Consider the following 19,085-nt stretch of genomic DNA (forward strand, 5'->3'; position numbering starts at 1 on the left):
CAAAACGGAGCGTGCCAATTTGAATTGCCCCCCGGGGACAAATAAAGTTTTTTGAATTGAATTGAATCTGAGAGAGCTGGTTTATACAGGGTCACAAAACTCCTCTGGTGCTTGATTCATGTTATATTTTGACCAAAGCACAGCACAGATGTTTAATTTAGACCACAGGGGACTGTTAGAAAAAGTGGAGAAGGGGGGTAATATGTCCTCTTTAAAAAAACACAATCGTCATTATTTTAATGATTTCTTGTATCAAAAAGTACCAAAGCTTTAAAACAACTACAGATCTTCAATCATATTTAAACAAAAGCATACTTTTCAACCGAAATGTTGCAAATGCAATTGTGCAATTTAGACAGTATGCAGAAGTTTGTTTGAAATTTGCAAAGAAATTACCAAAAATAGGAATCTATAGCGTTTGACGTTTACTAGTATAGTTTCTTAGTTTAAAATTCTGGTTTTGGATGACTAACTAGATGACAAATCTACTACCTGGTGAAATGTCAGGTACCATGAAGTGATTCCAAAGAAAAAAACTCACAGTACCAACTAAAGCCACATGTTCTGACTTGTTACTCTATTCATTCACTTCTGCTTGAGATAGGACACTTAAACACAAGCTGAAAAAAGGATTTAAAGAAGTTAGAATAATAATCTTTTGCTGAATTAATTATTTAAATGGGGATTGAGTCTGAGGCTTTATTTCTAAAGCATCATTTATCAGCCAGCAGTGGTTCATCCACCAGAGAGAGAGAGAGAGAGGTGGAAGAGGAGTGGAAATGAATGAATAATTGAGAGAAAGAAAGAAAGAAAGAAAGAAAGAGATAATAAGTATTAGGATGTAGATAAAATCTTACACTGTTATTTTGGATGGTGTTTGGATCCCCTCTGGGGTAAGTTTCAAAAACATGCCTTCAATAACTTACAGACTCGGTGATGTTAAAGAGAACATGTCAATTTAAAAAATAAAAAGTAAGGAGACAAAGCTCAGCGGTACAACATGTAGGGAGAGAAGTTCAGTTGTTTTGCTTTGCACGGACCAATCAGAAAGAAGTGACATCTAATCTAGCCGATATGTCTTTGACAGCAGCCTGAGTGTCAGCTGGGGTGGAATAGTCATTACTACTGACAACATCAGAGTTTTATAAATACTGAGCCAATCTGAAACAAGTGAGGCAATTCAGAGGTCTCAAGTCCAGCCAACGTCGTTCATCATTTTGAAAAAATCTACAATTCTACATTTAATTTAGCAGACGCTTTTATCCAAAGCAAAGAACATCAGGGAGTAAGTCAAACACAAGCAAAAATGCAAAATAACAGATTTAAGTGTGACACACAGGTGCTGGCAGGCAGTGCACATGAGGCAGAGCACTTTTTTAAATTTAAGTTAATATATCGCCATTAACAACATTGACAGCTGTCTGGAGACACATGTTCTCTGATCAGCATCAAAACCATCCTAAATATCGTCATCGTTATCATCATTGTCAATAAGTGCGCAGGTGTTCATAAAGAGCTGGGTCTTTAGCTTTTACTTAAAGGTGCAAAGGGACTCTATAAATTGAATGGTAGTTCGTTCCACCACTGGAGGGCGACAGAGGAAAGGGGTCTAGCTAGAGAGTTAGGGTCCTGTTGAGAAGGTCGGATCAGACGCCTTTTTTTGGCAGAGTGTAATGGGCGGGAGGGAGAATAGAAAGTAGAAACCATCACACTGATGCATAATGAGCAAACAAAGATTTAAATTAAGATTTGGGCAATTTGGCTCACATGATGAAAACCTCTTGTGTCAGGTCAGATATTCCACAGGGAATGAGTTACTGACAGGCCTGTTACCTTAGTGTTATTCAGCTCGGCAAGTCCCGTACAAGCATTTGCCAGGAGGAAGTCCCCACTCAGGACAGCCATCTTGTTCCCGAACTGCATGTCCTTCAGCGGGCCGTCTGAAACCGTCCATTCCTTCAGATCGACAATCCCGCGATGCACCAGGAAGGCTGTGTGGATCAACTCAGTGATTTCTGCCAAGTTCCTCTGGCTGTGAAACAGGAAGAAGAAAAAAAAGAGAAGAAATATATTTGAAAATCACAGCTTTTTTTTTTTTTTGGCAACAGCTTTTAAGAGAGGCGTTCCAGAGGCCTGACAGTTAGAGAGCTTTTTGACAGAACCCTTTTCATTGTCTTTATGCTGCTGAAATATTCAGGTTTGGCCAGTTTGGAGACTCATTCAGAGTAACATGTTCTGCATGCCTACTAGAAGGGAATCGACAAAACAAAACCAAATTGTCGGCATCATTATAACCCTTTAGCAAAAAGGAAAAGACCTTTAATTAGTTTAAGAAACGGCAGCATTCAGACAGCGGAGCCTTGTCTTTTATTTGATTTGAACATGCAACACTACAGCAAACAAAGCCTGCTGGGATTATCACACTTAATTAAACTGCTAACTGAAACTTCAAGTGACTAGAGAAGGAATAACCATTGATGTTGAAATGATAAAGATCTTTATAAAGCTATAATTAAAAAACAACAACTTGAAGTCAAAATCAGCGCACTCAAAGTAAGATTTGTTAGCTGCATTCCTCTCAGCATGTCAGGGGGTCGTGTAAAAGAAGAAATTAAACTTATCATTAGGAAATAACAGCCATTCTTGATTATGAGAGAAAAGACATAAAAGTGGTCTTTGAATAGAGCCTTTCAACGCAGCCTTAGGGAGGATATAATCAAATGTTGATTCAGCCATTGGTTGGGGATAATTAGGCCCCTCTCCATATGGAAGCAGCTCGCCACGCTGCGACAGGAGGGATCCATCCAGACGGGGATGGGTGCGCTGATAGCCACTTACGACCTTCTTTCAGCCGCTTTGAGAACCTGATGAGCCAGTCGTCTGCCTTGCGCTCCAAACACACACACACACACACACACACACACACACACACACACACACACACACACACAGGTCTTGTAGCTAGGTAATTGCCATGTTCGATGTCGGCGTGGAAAAGATGTGATTAAAATTCAATAATGTCATCTATTTCGCCTCTCAATCACACCCATTGTCTGGTTGGCTTCTTTGCTCGCTGACGCAGAGCAACAACACGGGCGACCCGAATGGTCGTGAATAAGTTCAGGAGTTTAAATAAAAAGACATTAACAGATTGACACTTGTGTGTGTGCTCAAGGTGCCTTGGAGTGATGGACACGCGTGACAAATTTCAAGAGGAGAACTCATTGTTCCAAGACGACGAGGAAGACGAGAAAGAGCGGAGGCTGATTGGACGTCATGAATGCTATTTTAGATTTAAAGCCAAGTCCAATGTCGGCCTGCTGGGGATCGTCTGAAACAAAGGTCAAGAAAAAAGAAATCAGCAATAAAACATAATTTCCTCATTCATATTGGTTTCCAATAAAAAAAAGAAATGTTGGAACAATCAATCTTGGTGGAAACAATGTAACTGCAAGTCAGAAAAGTAAACAGTAGCCAGAAGCCATCTCACTGAGCCATGACAATGAGATGAAAGCAGTTCTCTTCATGCTCCCATGTGGAAAGACGCACAGACAATGCAATTTAAAGACGCACATAATGGCTTCATCAATACATAATTTGTGTACAATGTCTTAAACACTCACGCCTTTTACAATAAAGTTTCTTTGTTGATAACAACTCAAACCATAGAGTCAAACCTTCGACATTGGCTCTGTTTGTTCTTCATACATATGGGCAGCTGTGGCTCAGTTGGTAGAGTCGTTGCCTCTCAACCGAAAGGTTGAGGGTTTGATCCCCAACCGAGCAACATGTCCGATGTGTCCTTGGGCAAGACACTTAACCCCGCATTGCTCCCTCTGCTTAAGCTATAGAGGCTTGGGAAATAGTTACATTTTGATCAAAATGATAATAATGTACAGTGCCCAAACTAAAATAAGACAGGTAACGTGACTTAAAGTCTTATGTGATTTTTCACACTTAAATATAATAGAAATGAAGTATCTCCTCTGAAAATAACTCTGTGAGTCATGACTGTCTACAATGGGTGTAACACCCGAGTCCCACTGTCTGTGATGTTTTCAGAGTTTTCAGAGTCCTATCTTCACTTTGTTTACATCGCCAGGACGGCCGGCTGACTCCTCCCCTCGTGTATAAAAGTTGTTTAATTGAGGGACTAGAGAAAAGAAGAATAACATACTGTACTCACTGCTTAACTGTGTTTCTAGATCATGCTCATTTCAGGTAAATTTACATGCAGTGTGAAGATACCAGCATAATAAAGATCACTAGCATTAGCATGCTAACACAACAATGCAGCGTGAGTTGTCTTGGTTTCATGCTGGTGCTCAAGGGCGACATCTGCTGGATCAAAAAATCGCATATGAAACCCTTAACAGCAAGAGGTAAAGAAAATAAGCTAAAAATGCCCTGAACAAGCTAAAATCTTCATATGAGCTTTCCTGGGTTTGGGGTTAAATTAAAAACGTAAGCTAACAAACAATACAGAGATATTTTCCTCTCTATGAACGAGGGCTTCTTTCTTATCCGAAACAAACATTTGTTTTTTGATTTGGATGAGTAATGCCAGGAGCAGATAAGGTAGCCTGTTAGCTTTGATCTCACACTGAGTTAAAGAAGATGCAACAGATGTTTTGGCAGATTTTCTGCCTGTTTGACTGTGATATGTGACCGGCTGGTCCTCTCTAATAAAACCAATTCTGTGCCAATCTCAGATTCACAAGCTTGAGCCGCAGGTTTCATACCATGTACAACAGCGTCACAAACAGTAACATGTCAGCCACACACAGAAGTGTACAGTGTCCGCTCGCTCTGCCCCTCCCGCTCAAGTTAAATGTACATGCAGTAGTTCTTTTACACCTCTCCTGTTAAATGTCAACATATATGCCATTGTTAGCTGTTTGTATTCAATGTAATGTTAGTATGTTAGCATGTTGGGTTTGATTGTTTTGATTCGGCATCACCATGTAATTTACAACAAGTTCTCTTTGAAGGCGATGTGAAAAAAGCTGCTGATGAACTAAGTTTCCAGACACAACCGGTGAGGAAGGAACAGAAAGAGGCGGGGCAGCCGGCTGGTGTTTATGAAGAAAGGATAGATGTATGCAAGTGTATGTGTGTGTATAGTGAGGTGGATTTTGGGGGGGGGGGGGGGGGGACTAGAGCAAGGTGAGAAGAGCACTATATAACCTGGTGCAGTTTAGAAGATTTCTATTACGTGCGTTAAATTGAATTTTGAAGTTGTAATTGGCCAAAGAAATTGAAATCAGTGCATCGCTATCGAAGATAACTATGAATGGCCATGATGGCTTTTAGCGATAAAGCATTGAATAGCTATACTCTGTAATATTGATAAACAATATTGTGATATATTTCCAGGAAAACCAAGAAACTGTTGATTAAAAAAAATAACCTGATAAACATGTTCAAATCTACTAAATCAAGGCACTTCATCAACCAAAGATCTTTAGAAATCAAACGTTATCGTAAAGCAGTCCTCGACATCAATCTATCTCAGAGGGGCCTTCACAACAAAATGGTATCAGAGGGATATCTGTGGTATCAAAAAGAGCATTTCTTTTGTGTCAAAATGTCTTAGGATGGATAATTTTACAGTCCTTTCTTACACCTGCTGCTCCCAGCTGGCATTCAAAGAGTTAAGGTAATAACTGCATCTAAAAGTACTGAACAATTTCCCAGTGCCAGAAATTAAAAACAAATTAATGGAGCTCCCGTGCAATCCACATCCCAAAAGCTGTGCCTCCAATCTAGCAATCCTGATCAGCAGCAGTGGAGCTTGGGGAGGAAAAAAAAAAGGGGGACAAGGGGGCCGGTGTATAAATAGCTTTGGTGCCCAGTTGCATAGCAACCGATGCCATCTCGCCGAGGTGTAACGCCCCTCGCCACGCCCCTTGTCCTGACTGTTCTGTTCCATTTTCCTCCCTCCGCAGTCTGCCTCGCCATCAAACACAGCCTTTGCAGATCTGAGTGTGTCCCTGTGTGTGATTTAAAGAGGGGACCTGTCTGTCACAGGGGCCTGCAGGATGTGTTCAAAGACATGGTGTTTCATTTTTCAACAAGGAATTAAGAGGTGTGCTGTGTACAAGTTCAATTATGAGTCTGTATGCTTATCTATCTATCTATCTATCTATCTATCTATCTATCTATCTATCTATCTATCCATCTATCCATCATGGTGGTGCTCTGGTGAATCATCAGTGTCAGGCAGCGGAGTGGGAAATGTTTTACAAATGCTGCCTGTCAGAAGGGAGGAGACCATCCCCCGGAGGTTTCAATCACCCCCCCCCAACCCCGCTCCACCCTCACTCCCTCCGTCTCTCCATCTCTTCCATCAGAGGTGCTAATGAGCCCAGGAGAGGAGGGGGTATTGCTGAGGGGAGAGACAGAGCGAGCAAGGTAGTGCAAATGAGGTGATCCAAGTCATGCTGTGTGTGTGTGTGTGTGTGCGTGCCTGTGTGTGTGTTTGGGTTTGGACCATCCATCACACAAGTGAGGGAATGCTACATGTTGGACTCAGTGATCCGGTGTCACAGTGATGTGAACGCCAGGTTGTGACAGGAGGTGAGTGTGTAATGACTCGTCCTGTAGTGACTCACACAACCTGCCGACACGGCTCGGCCCCGCAGCCTGAGGAGGAGCAAGATCGTGTCTTCCATGGCGCCCGGGTTTACTCCAATTAATTCTAATATTAGGATTGGTTTTGCTCAGACGCGGCTCCACTACACACATATGCCCCGTGCCAGCCAGCAGCAAGAAAGAAAACCTTTCAGGCACCCGGCACACAGCCCCGCCAAACACAGCAGTCACTTCTGGAAACAGCTTGGCACACACCCACATCCCTGTTCAGAGCTGCATGCTGGTAGTTAACACATGTGAGAAAGCCAGAGAGGACCTTGAGGTGCTACCTGAAACCTTCTACCAGCAGAAACTGATGAGTAAAATTTGTCATTTGCATACTAACACGTTAGGATAAATTACACAATAGTTTCAATTTAAATTCAACAAATAACACTTCTGCTCGCACGGATGACAAATGAAAGCTGAGGCTGATGAGAATGCCAAATGTAGTGCTACTGTTAAAGGGGAATCCTGGTTGTTCTAAACCTCGCCCTGTTTTATTATTCAACAGACTGCCAGCTAAAGCAATATACTGCAGCGACAGGACAACAGGACATTAGACCCCGAAGTTTGTAAAACCAGTCTCTAGGCTTAAAAACACCAAAACTGCCCCTTAAAGTCATGCACCTGAACATGATGTGATCAATGCTATTTTGAGCTTACAATGAGGCAAGATGTAATGAAAGGGGGTCACCAAAGTTCAGTTTACTGTTAAGCTAAATGTTTGCCTATAACCCTTTGGCTACTAGCCAGTCACAGCACATTGAGGGCGGGATCTGTAAAGGGGGGAAATTAATGCATCCATCCATTTTTTTTTAAAATATACATACTTCAAACTTGTTGAAAAACCTGCCACTGCCAGGTCTAATGCTCCCGGCATGTCTTTCTTTAAATGAGCATTTTAAGGAACTTTATAATATTACAGAGCATGAAGAAGAAATTGAAGCACACAAGCAGAAAAACAGACAACAACAAAAATGAACATATAAAAGTTAATTACATAAATCTCAGATACAGTAGCTGTTTCATATCTGATATGTTAAAGGGATGCATTCCTGCTCATAGCATGTCTTAAGTGATGATACATAAACAGTATAAAGTCAAAGTTCATTCAGCCAAATAAGGATAATACTGTCAGGCTGATGTATTTCAGCTGATTGGATGTATACATTTTTGTCTTGTAAAGGACACAAGTCAACACAAGTTCAGGCGGTTAGTTTTTAAGTTTAATCGTTTATTTGAATCAGAGACAGAGTACAAAAAAACCCCATTAGTCTCAGAAGAGAAGAGATGCTTTGTACCAGATTTAGCTAGCTAGCTAATTTCCATCTGTTGTCCCTGGGCAGATGATGGCAAGTTGGTTAAGTAAGTTTAAATTTAATATCTTTATGGCCATTTTTCAGATTAATGCAGCCTCTTTTTCACAAAAGTACTCAGCAGTTTAAATGCAGATCAGCATCTTGAGAGTGCCCTCAAAGGGGGTATAGAAGGGACCAATAAAAAGCCTGGTTCCCAATTAACAACAATCTTTCTATATAGTCGTACAATCATCCACTCTTGAAACTATGTCTGTATTTCCCTCCATATTCTTTATTCACGAGATGATGCAGTGCTTCCTTTACAGGAATTGATATGGACAATAACCACAGAGGACAAGATAGAATTACCTGACGCAAAGATTTGATTTCAATATTTATCCTTCAGGAGCCATGTAACAGGGGCACAAATGGAATCGCCTTTCATGGTCTGCTTGCCGTGCACATTTATGGCTCTACAAAGCAATTGTATCCATGTTTACTGCCCAATGTTTTCTCCCAGGCAGCACACACATGAGAATGGAAATATGTGGAAGCCGAAGAGATTTGTGTGTGGTTGCAGTTTGGACAGACAGCTGGGGATTTCAATTACCAGCTTGTATATTAAAGACTAAAAGTTGCTTAGTGGATACTAGTGTGGTACAATATGGCCATTATTCCTAGGATGACGCTCTGTGTCTGTGATTAAGGTTGGTGGTGGACTCAAGGGGATAATATCTTTGAATACATTGTTTTGCCAATTAGCTCCCTAAATTACCACAAAAGCAATAGCAACCAATTAAACGTGGTGCGTAGTTAGACAGACTTTTGGGAATCCCCTTGAAAGGAGAAAGATTCAACTGAGCATCATGCTGATGTTAGGACTCACACCATTTTACCATTTAATCCATGAACTATGTTCAATTTGACCTGAAACACCTCAACAGCAACACAATTTATTTCCTAAACTCCAGGCAATGCTTCCTGATACACTACCTGGTGGTTCGGACACCTTAAAGAGGACATATTACCCCCCTTCTCCACCTTTTCAAACAGTCCCCTGTGGTCTAAATGAAACATCTGTGCTGTGCTTTGGTCAAAATATAACATGAATCAAGCACCAGAGGAGGTTTGTGACCCTGTATAAACCAGCTCTCTCAGAACGCTCCGTTTTGGTGTGTGTGTCTCTTTAAATCCTTTAAATCCCCCCCAGAGTTTTCCTGGTAGACATCACTCCTTCGCAAGCGAGAATAAAGATGGCGGTCTGAAAGTTTTGTTCAAGGCTGGGGGTGGAGTCTATGGGTGGATATATCAGGGGGCGGGGGGGATTTATTTTTTACCAGAATCCAACTTGTGATGCCACAAGTTGAACAAATTTGAAACAGAGCATTTTTCTCTGTGTTGTAAGATGTATGCAGACCACAAACAAAGGACTGGATGGGTTTATTTCACATTTTGTGGGTCAGTAGACACTCAGGTTACCCAAATATATGTTCAAAAACACTGTAGAAGAGGATTTTTCATTCTATGTCCCCTTTAAATGGTTTAAAAAGGCTTCCAATTATCATTGGATATGGCTACCCAAAGCATCAACTTTGACTTTACAACTTTGAGCTGTAAAGTCAAGCAAACTGTCTTGGAAGTGAAAAAGATGTCAGGAAGTGAGATATAACAATCCAAACAAGAGGAAAGCCAGAAGAACTTCCTACTGGACTGCTGCTGCTTTAATGGATATCTAATGGAGCCAATCAGTAAACCAGCAGTGCAGTATTCCCTTACTGCCCATGCTGTGACTCAAAAAACATGAAAAACAATGGAAACAGTTTTCTTGAACACCCAACCTGGGAACAGCTGCTGCAGGTAGTTTACCTGGGGTAGATGCCGCTGACCATGTCCTGAGACAGGAGATCGGAGGCTGCGTGGCTCGGCCCTGCTGCTTTTGACAACAGCAGTACAACCAGTCCTCTCATCTGCAGGTTGTTCTTGCTGTCATAGACAAAGCCCCTGCAAAGAAACAAACACAGCAGATTAAAATACCAATAGAAAAAGATAATCTATTCAACAGTATATTTATGGCTGTTCCTACCGGCTAATTTAAAACTCAGTTAAAAGCAAATTTAAAATCAAACTAATCAATTACTTAACGCGGCTAAACACGGGATAACGGTGTTAGCTGTGAACCATGTCACATTAGTTTGCCGAGTGTGGCTACCGTTAGTGCTAGCACCGTTAGCCTTAGTACCTCCCTGAAGGTTAGAGGTGGTTATTCATTGCTTTGTTATACTGGTTTTAAACCAGTTTAACCTGGACCAGCCAACATACACATGTACTTTATCTCCATATTCTGTATATGAAGGATCCCTGATGATTAGTCATTTGAACTGCTCCTTTTACACAAACTATTCAAGGCAAGAAAAAGTAAAAGGCTAACCTAAAACAACCAGAGATGTCAGTGACTTTATGAGAAAACTAGGTCCTATAGGGTCTTACCCTCTAAGCAATAAGATTGTGTAACAGCACTGTAAACTTAAATTGACTCGAAAGCAAAGTTGCTGCCCTGCCGTTATGTCATACACCATGTCACCTGTTTGCTTCTGGGATGGGATCTTGCTGTTAAATTCATACACATGGGCAAAATATACAGGCGTTGTTCTATTTGGGGTGCTACAGCAAAGTTGAAATAATTGTGAGGTGGGCTCACAATTTGGCACTTCAAGGGGAACTTTGGTAAAAAAAAAAAGAAAAAGAAGGAGAAGAAGGTTGGAATAAAAAATGTATTATTTGAATGGCATTAAAAGATGTTACAAACACTGTTTAAACGGGTGAAGCTTAGTGATTCACATTGACTAATACTATTTTGTTTTTTTCTAAATGTTCCTTATATCTTTGGATTTATTCTTGCAGACCATTTTCTTTCTATTGAACAAATGATGAAACAAAACAAGAGAATTGCAACACAACGCCATTCTTTTAGAGGATTGTTAACGTGTTCATTGTGCATGGTAAAAGAATACATTACAGGAATATAATTGATCAGTTTTGCTGCAGGACTGTATTTTTCTTTTCAGTTTGGGAGGGTTCAGACCCGCCCCCTTGCCAACAACCTTCTGACAAATTCACACACACACACACACACACACACACACACACACACACACACACACACACACACACACACACACACACACACACACACACACACACACACACACACACACACACACACACACACACACACACACACACACACACACACACACACACACACACACACACACACACACACACACACACACACACACACACACACACACACACACACACACACACACACACAGAGCTGCCTGCGTGGTGCACAGATTAAATATCTTTTTACTCTCTCCAGGGAGCAGTTAGACAGAGCACCTCTAATCCTGTCCCTATGGGAGCACTGTGTGCCATGAATCACGCTCTCGTTAGGGGCTCCGAGGCAGACAAGCAGCCACGCCCCCCCTCCGCTCGATGCCCAGACACCAGCTTCACCAGCCCACCGCCAGCCCCGAGTCCCCACCTCCACCTCCCCCCCACCCTCTCTGACCCACCCCTGCACCACAGAGGGAGGTGGAGGAACCCGAGACAGAGAGTGTATGTGGGAGATAAAGCATGAAGAAGAGGGAGGGGTTAGAGAGAGATGGAGGGAATGGAGGCCAGGCAGAAATAAGAATGCAAGAAAAGATTACAGAAGAAATACCCCAGTGGTTCACAGTGTTCTGGTGCTGAGAGGAAAATCTATACAAAGCCCCCCCAAAAAGGTTGTTACCTATAACATAATGAAAGCTCATGAGATTTGTTTGTGGTCACTGTAAAATCGACTAAATCGTAGGAACTAGTCTTCCCTGGTGCACTCATGAACGCTGAAGCATCACCCATTCAACACAAAACGACTACAGAGGCAAAATGATGAAGCTGCTCTCCTCTTGGGGAGTCCGGGTAAGCTAGTGGCCTGAGGGTGGCAGATGATTAATATTTATGTCACTACCCACACCAGCATACATCAATCAATCACAACCGCCCTCCCGCAAAGGGGTGGGACGAGGATGATGTGGAAAAGGAGAGATAGTGGGTGCTACAGAGTGGGAGAGAGAGAGAGAGAGAGAGAGCGAGAGAGAGAGAGAGAGAGAGAGAGAGAGAGAGAGAGAGAGAGAGAGAGAGAGAGAGAGAAAAATGAGCTGCTGTCATTTTTAAAGGGTTGTGAACAGGTCACCACACCTTCTGCTCTGCAACTGCAGCGCAGGAATTTGGGGACTTCAGCTATGCAGGGGCTGGAATGAATGCATGCAAATGTACGACCGCATGCAACATATTGATCCCTTTTCTGCCTTTTTACCCCTGAAGCAAAAAGGAAAGAATGAATATGCCTGACATGGACATAATAAATGTGATTTATGCATTTGTCCATATGTTTAGAAAAATCAACAAAGAGTTTGTTTCCGAGAAAAGTGTTTTATGGTCTGAGCTTGCCCTTAAAAACTTGCATCCTGATAAGACATGAAACTGGCTTTCAAGACACTGAGAACATATTTTATTTACATTCTCACTATGAGAACGTATGCATCACCATTTTCTCAAGTTAACGTTTGACAGTAATGGTTATGTCGCTTTCAGATTTCTGTGCATCATGCTTTTCTGCATGCTCTTCCCACTAGATGTAACTAAATATCACAGTCTATGTGACATCACCCATTGGTTTCAGAAGAGGAGTAATGAAGCCCAGTAATGGCTGATGGCTGATCAACTCATCTGATTATGCAAATTCATGAATAACTTTTAGGCTGAAGAATCAAACCGGATTAGTTTTAAAAGTAAGAAATGAGCTATAGATACCATATCTGTTTTTCGAGCCAGGTTTCAAACGTATGTATTGCTTCCGTAAAGAGCGGCATTTTCACATGGAACAGATGGGGATTCCTCGGCTTTTGCCACCAGGCTCAAGTGGACACTCCAAGAACTGCAGTTTTTTGTACTTCTGCATTGGCTTCTTGCTTCAACGCTTAAGTTTTCTGCTTGGTTTTAACAGTGTTAGTTGACTTAATTGACCTTAATCAATAAAAACATGACTTAAAAAAGTATATCCATATACAAGGAGCCGCGATCTTTCTATAAAGGTTCATTTGTGAAAATATAACATTCTTCTAGGCTTCAGGGATACCAAGGCAAACTCTTTTGAATTTTTGATAAAAAAAAGTATTTGATTTGATCATTTGAAAGGACAGCTGAAGAGAGACGGGAAATGTTGGGAAGAGACAGTTGGGAACGACTTGCAGCAAAGGGGCCGAGGTCGGACCACAGCCTCCATTTATGAGGTAGATGAAATAACCGCCAGGCTATACGGCGCCCCATGCAGAACTTGTTTGATGTCCCATCCGTTCCTCAATCAGAAAAGCAACAAAGCACTTTTTTACTCTCTTCAAATTTTAACAAGTTCAATTTTATTCATATAAGCCTGAATATATCCCATTCTTTTGATTTTTATGTCTTGAAACATTTCTGTAGGAGAGGATCTTATTAATAATATGAATTGATTTCCACACTTCTTCCAATGCAGACTGGTCCGTTTAAACGCATCTCATTGAGGAAGCTTTTGAAAGTGGAGCTCGTAACTGCAGATACAAAAGGTAAGATAACCATAGAAGGAAATACAAGACTGAGACAAAGTCTCAAGGACTGTCCTTAAAGCAAGTAAAGTTTCCTCTCCGGGGCTGCAGTCCCCTCGGTGTAACTCCAGACTTTGGGGCAAAGTTAGCTGAGCTGCAGTTTTTGAGAATGAAAGGAAAGGAAAAACCGAAACCCAACTCCACGAGGGTCTGCCTGTCTGCTATTGTGGATATTTTTATCGGCAGCGTGTCTATGGCGGAGACACAGTGGGAAATACGAACCAGCCAACCCAAGCTGACAGAGAGGAGTCAGACTGTCAAGAGGTCTGCGTCACCCCCTCACCACCACCCCCCATGCTACAACACCCAAATGGATTGTCATATCAGATTTAGGTGTATAGGTTATTACACCCTTGGGCTCCTGTTTCCAACACACCCGTCTGCATGGCGGTGTTTAGTTTGAGGACTCTCTTCTTCTTCTCTTTCTTTGGTTCTCCAAGTTCCTGATTTCTTTGATAAAACAAAAACAGCCCGGGCAGATAAAGTGATGGAAGAGATTACATCTGGCAGATTTGACCTGTTGTATAGGTCCTCCTTCATCACTACACAACTTCAGCATCCCAAATCCACTCTATTGACTTTGTGCAGTTACAAATACTGGATATTAAAAAACAGGTCTCTTCATGGCTGTAACCCAGTAAACTGTCGTGTATTATGCCCTGGCCTGAAGGAGAAATCAATGTAGAGCATTTCCCTTAATCCTGGTATTTACTTCAGAGAAAAACAGGATTTATCGACCACACAGGGACAGGCAGTAGTAACATTAAGTGATGCACTTGAATAAGCATCGCTCTTTGGCTGCTTTATATTTGAAGTGTTCTCTCATGTTAAAACATTCAAACAGCTGCGAGAGAGAGGCAAAACTTACTCCTATTAAATGCTGAACTCTGTCCTTTGCCTCTCTCCTAGCCAGGCTCGTGGTGCTTCTGAGGTGGAGGGATGCTGCGACTATGTGGGGACCTTTCCTGGACCACATTCAGAAACTCCCATCAATTTAAAGAAGCACTCTCCTCTCCTTGTCTTTTTCTTTTTGAATATACATCTGTGATATATTATAATCATACAATTTGAATCCTTATTGTCTTTCTTCTGTACTTTTCTGCTACTTGTCTACTTTTGTATTTTTCCCAACTCACAGTATGTTATTTAATTTATGTCCTTTTTATTTTTTTGTTTCTCCATGTCATTCTTTTTATTTCATGGTCTATAAAACCCGAATTCCAGCACTTACTTGATCTTTAACTGCAGATTTTGATATTTAAGCACAGTGATATGAACATCCAGCAGTAGACAGGGATGTGAGGGAATGAGAGAGGGGGTTGCTGATCCTTTTGTGTCTTTTGCTCATTCCAAGAGCTCATTGTACTGTAATTATCTGTATAAAAACTAATAAAAATATTGTTGAGTAAAAGCATTCAGACAGGGACTAAAGATTTTATAATTCTGCAAGATGAAATTTAGGTCCAGATGTCCAGAAATCTAATCTTCTCAATTAAATTAATTGGGAATTAATTAGTGTCAGCATGCATTTAGTCTGATTCACATCTTTTAAATATGCCTTTCACTGCACAGTAAAACATCACCACTGTCTGGAAGCGTTTTGTTCATCGCTTCCTTGTCAAGTCAATTCAAACTTATCTGCATGGTCTAATTTCATAAATCTGCCTCAGGGGGCCTTAAAATATTCACAGATAACACACTTCATTCTCAGACCCATTATTTCAAACATATTCCATGAAAGCTCGTTTCTCCGGCACAGTTTCTTGGAATACTTTTCATGAAAACTCGATTTCTGAAGGCTGAGTGCTCTAGCACTTGATTGACGTTTACAAGTGCCTTTGTTGAATGGTGTCTGTGGAATTGTTGGTCTCAGGAGAGAGAGAGATTAGCTTGTTTTTACCTATGAGCAGTTCCCCATTCATGAGTTGTGCACATGCCTAAGAGTGTGCCTGATATGCAAATGAGCTTACAAATATGGATTAAATTATGTCAAATACCCAAATCTACTCAAATGTGGGAGGGTCCATTTTTCATGTTTATGTAGGATTGTTTTTAGAAAATGTTTTTAGTAAATCTCATAATTAAAGATCTCATTGATGTTAATGATTTACTTTTGTTTCAGGGGGGACAGAGGGGTCTCCAGTTAAAAACAGAGACAGGGAAGAACAAACAGCACGGTAGTTAATATCAATAAAAAAGATTATGGATTTAAAAAAATATATATATTTCTTTGCAGCTGTTTTATTGAGAGAGAACTGTGGTAAAGTCTGGAGGTGTACAGACAATACGTTTTGGTTAGACTCACTGGATATGAGCACTTCTTTTGTTCAGAAAACCCCCCAGCAGAGCCAATTACATTCTCCCCATACTGGTGTTGGTTCTCTCCGAATACTCAAGCTACCTCCCACTGTCCAAAGACATGCTCGTTAGGTTAACTGGGGACTCTAAATTGCCCGTAGGCGTTATTCTAACGGTTGTCTTTGTCAGTTTTGTGATAGACTGGACAGGTGTCCAGGGTGAACTCTGCCTCTCTACAATTCTGATTCATTTAGCAGATGCTTTTGTCCAAAGAGACATACATCAGAGCAAAAACAAGCAAGGATCTAGAAGAGGAAACAACTTCCTTAAGGGCCAACAAACAGCTTTAAAGTCTTAATATGTGATTTTTCACACTTAAATATAATAGAAATCAAGTATATCCTCTGAAAATAACTCTGTGAGTCATGACTGTCTACAATGGGTGTAACACCCGAGTCCCACTGTCTGTGATGTTTTCAGAGTTTTCAGAGTCCTATCTTCACTTTGTTTACATCGTTGGGACGGCCGGCTGACTCCTCCCCTTGTGAATAAAAGTTGTTTAATTGAGGGACTAGAGAAAAGAAGAATAACATACTGTACTCACTGCTTAACTGTGTTTCTAGATTTCAGGTAAATTGACATGCAGGGAACCCCTGGTCCTGGTGCGCTTGCCCGATGTACAGAGGCGGTGGTCCTCAAGAGCAGGCAGATCTGGGTTTAAATCTGACCAATGGTTCCTATACAGCTTCTCATTCCTCAATTGCTCAAATTCCTCCAACTCTCTCTCTCCCCGGTTTCTTCTTATTTCACAGTAAAAAAAGTATTGTAGTGTCACTTTTTTCCAATACAGTTCAGCCGTAAGTCCAATGTTTAAGATATCAGAGTAATACCTTTGAACATCAGTTTATTAGTGCATCTTTATTGCCAAGTTAATCACCTTCAGCTCAGGAAACAACATTATTTAGAAAAATAAGGGTAATGCTGTATAAGAGGGCGATTATGAAATGACATGTTTACAACTGAACTGTGAACACATGAGCCGCACTCAGGAAACAAACATACAGTTTCATGATGAGGGGGCATTCTTCACTATTTCCAATTTAAAAAAAAAAAGAATATTTCGGTCGTAGGTGAAATAACCTATAATGCAAGTTTAGATGGTCACCCAAAAATTATTTAACAGAAATTATTTGAAAACTGTGAAACCCAGACAACCGCAGTGGTAAGGATTTATTGATTTCGCACAGTTGTTGTTGACCAACATTCATGTGTCGATGAAATGGGATATTTATGCGTCTGCAGACGGGGTCAAGTTTAGGTTTGTGTGTGTGTGTGTGTGTGTGTGTGTGTGTGTGTGTGTGTGTGTGTGTGTGTGTGTGTGTGGAGAGTCTTAGAATGAACTGAGGTTATTATAGTCATCCAAAAACACAGTGATTTACAAGTGCAATACAAGTGTGCAATATTAACCTTAAAAACAAAAAACTGTGTAATTCTATAATGTGAAAAATATGTGTGCAATAACCTCAGGTGCAATAAGAGATAATAAGTGCAATGAGAAAACACATTTATATTTTCATTTCATTGTACAGTGTTCCCGTTTGTTATTTATTTCTATTATATCTTTGCTTTAATACAGTGTATAGCTTCTGTACAGTTTATTTTAATTTACTCAGCTGTTACTACAACTTATTATTATTTTTTTTTTGTACTTTTCTACTCTTTTTTTCTTATTCTTATAATGCTATTCTATTTTATATATAATTTTAACTTTTATTTGTAGAAGCTGACTCAGGGAGAAACGCACAAGAATGCCAATGTACCTGTACTGTCCTGTTCCTGTGCAAATGGCAATAAACATCTATTCTAATCTAAATATTGTTTTTGAAATGCATCCTCTTTTTAAAGGGTTTCCTAACAGATATGTGTTTTGTCAGGTTTTTGAATACAGTTTGATTTGGCGTATAGAAAGAAAGAGGAAAGAGGAAAGCAGGATCATTGCTCTTACCTTGCAGTGTTGAGTAAAGGGTGTTGAGTCCCGACCAGCTTCCTCACATGCATGGCGACATTACTGAGTTCATCACTGAGCAGGCAGCGCAGACTCATGAAGGAGGTTGGATATCCCACTATCTTCTCTGCGTCAGACACCACTTTACTCCAGTTTGAAGGGACGGAGCTGGAGAACAGACTCAGCGTCCTCTGTCCCCGGCTGGACACATACTTGCATGTCAGTCGTGACCATGTAGCTGGCAGCATTTTCTCTGACTGTATCTTGTCTTTTTAAAATGATACAGTTACTGTAAAAGCCATTCAGGTAATAACTAACATCTTAAAATTATATCAACAGATTGCAAAGCTAGCGTTACAGTGCCACATGTTTACTCTTTACATAAAACAAGTATTTACTAGCCTAAAAACTCGTTCATTCGGTCATTTACAGAGTTATTAGATGTTTCACAACACACGACCTGACACTGCGGGCCGCCATCTTTGAAAACGTAATACGTGACGTTGTAAAACGTAATGACGTTTGACGCTAAATTCCAACGCCGTGCTGTGAGGGAAAAGCCCCTTCAGCGTTAATGGAATTAATTAAATGAAATTAGTCGGTCATGTTTGTTAAATACAAATATTATAATAAAGAGAGGGAAGAAATAGTGCAGCGCCCGGAAGTCAGATAGATTTACGTCCTCTTGTTGTTTGTCAAGGCTCAGCCCTAATATAAAGTGACATGTAGTCATTTAAACTTTTTTTTTATTTCCATAGCTTCATCTGGAGAACATCAAACTTTGACTTTATCTTATACAACCTGGTGGTTGTGTCACATCCATCATCATGGTCCACTATAAAAAAACGGAGGGCAGAATGTTGTGGGAATGCTCGGCCATTAGGAGCAACAGTTTTTATTCTTTTAGACGTCTCAGGTGTGAATCCACAGAAATGTTCACTGATCAACACTGAGATGCCATCCAGGGGTGATATTCATGTCCAATACACATAGTAGCCTACCTGCAGCTCCTTACAATATCTTTTGACTTTGTGGTCTCACAATGTCTTTGATTTGCATTAAACGGATTAAATGAGTTTTAATCCATTCATCAACCAATCAGACTTGATTTATTTTTGTAAATTATTAAGACACTAATCAAGTTCTTCCTTGCCACTG

At 40.7% G+C, this 19,085-nt stretch overlaps 1 protein-coding gene across 1 annotated transcript in view; it reads right to left on the reverse strand.

Moving 5' to 3' along the window:
* The window catches only part of pdss2 (prenyl (decaprenyl) diphosphate synthase, subunit 2), a 33,273-nt gene extending 14,851 nt beyond the window's left edge, over nt 1-18,422 (reverse strand). The window contains exons 1-3 of the mRNA XM_020643117.3: nt 17,928-18,422; nt 9,801-9,935; nt 1,834-2,032 (exon numbers count right to left, since the gene is read on the reverse strand). Coding sequence (XP_020498773.1) covers nt 1,834-2,032; nt 9,801-9,935; nt 17,928-18,175 — 582 coding nt within the window. The 5' untranslated portion in view covers nt 18,176-18,422. The remainder of the gene's footprint in view (nt 1-1,833; nt 2,033-9,800; nt 9,936-17,927) is intronic.
* Between the last annotated feature and the right edge of the window lie 663 nt (nt 18,423-19,085).

This window comes from Labrus bergylta, chromosome 18, assembly GCF_963930695.1.
Source record: "Labrus bergylta chromosome 18, fLabBer1.1, whole genome shotgun sequence".
Taxonomy (NCBI): domain Eukaryota; kingdom Metazoa; phylum Chordata; class Actinopteri; order Labriformes; family Labridae; genus Labrus; species Labrus bergylta.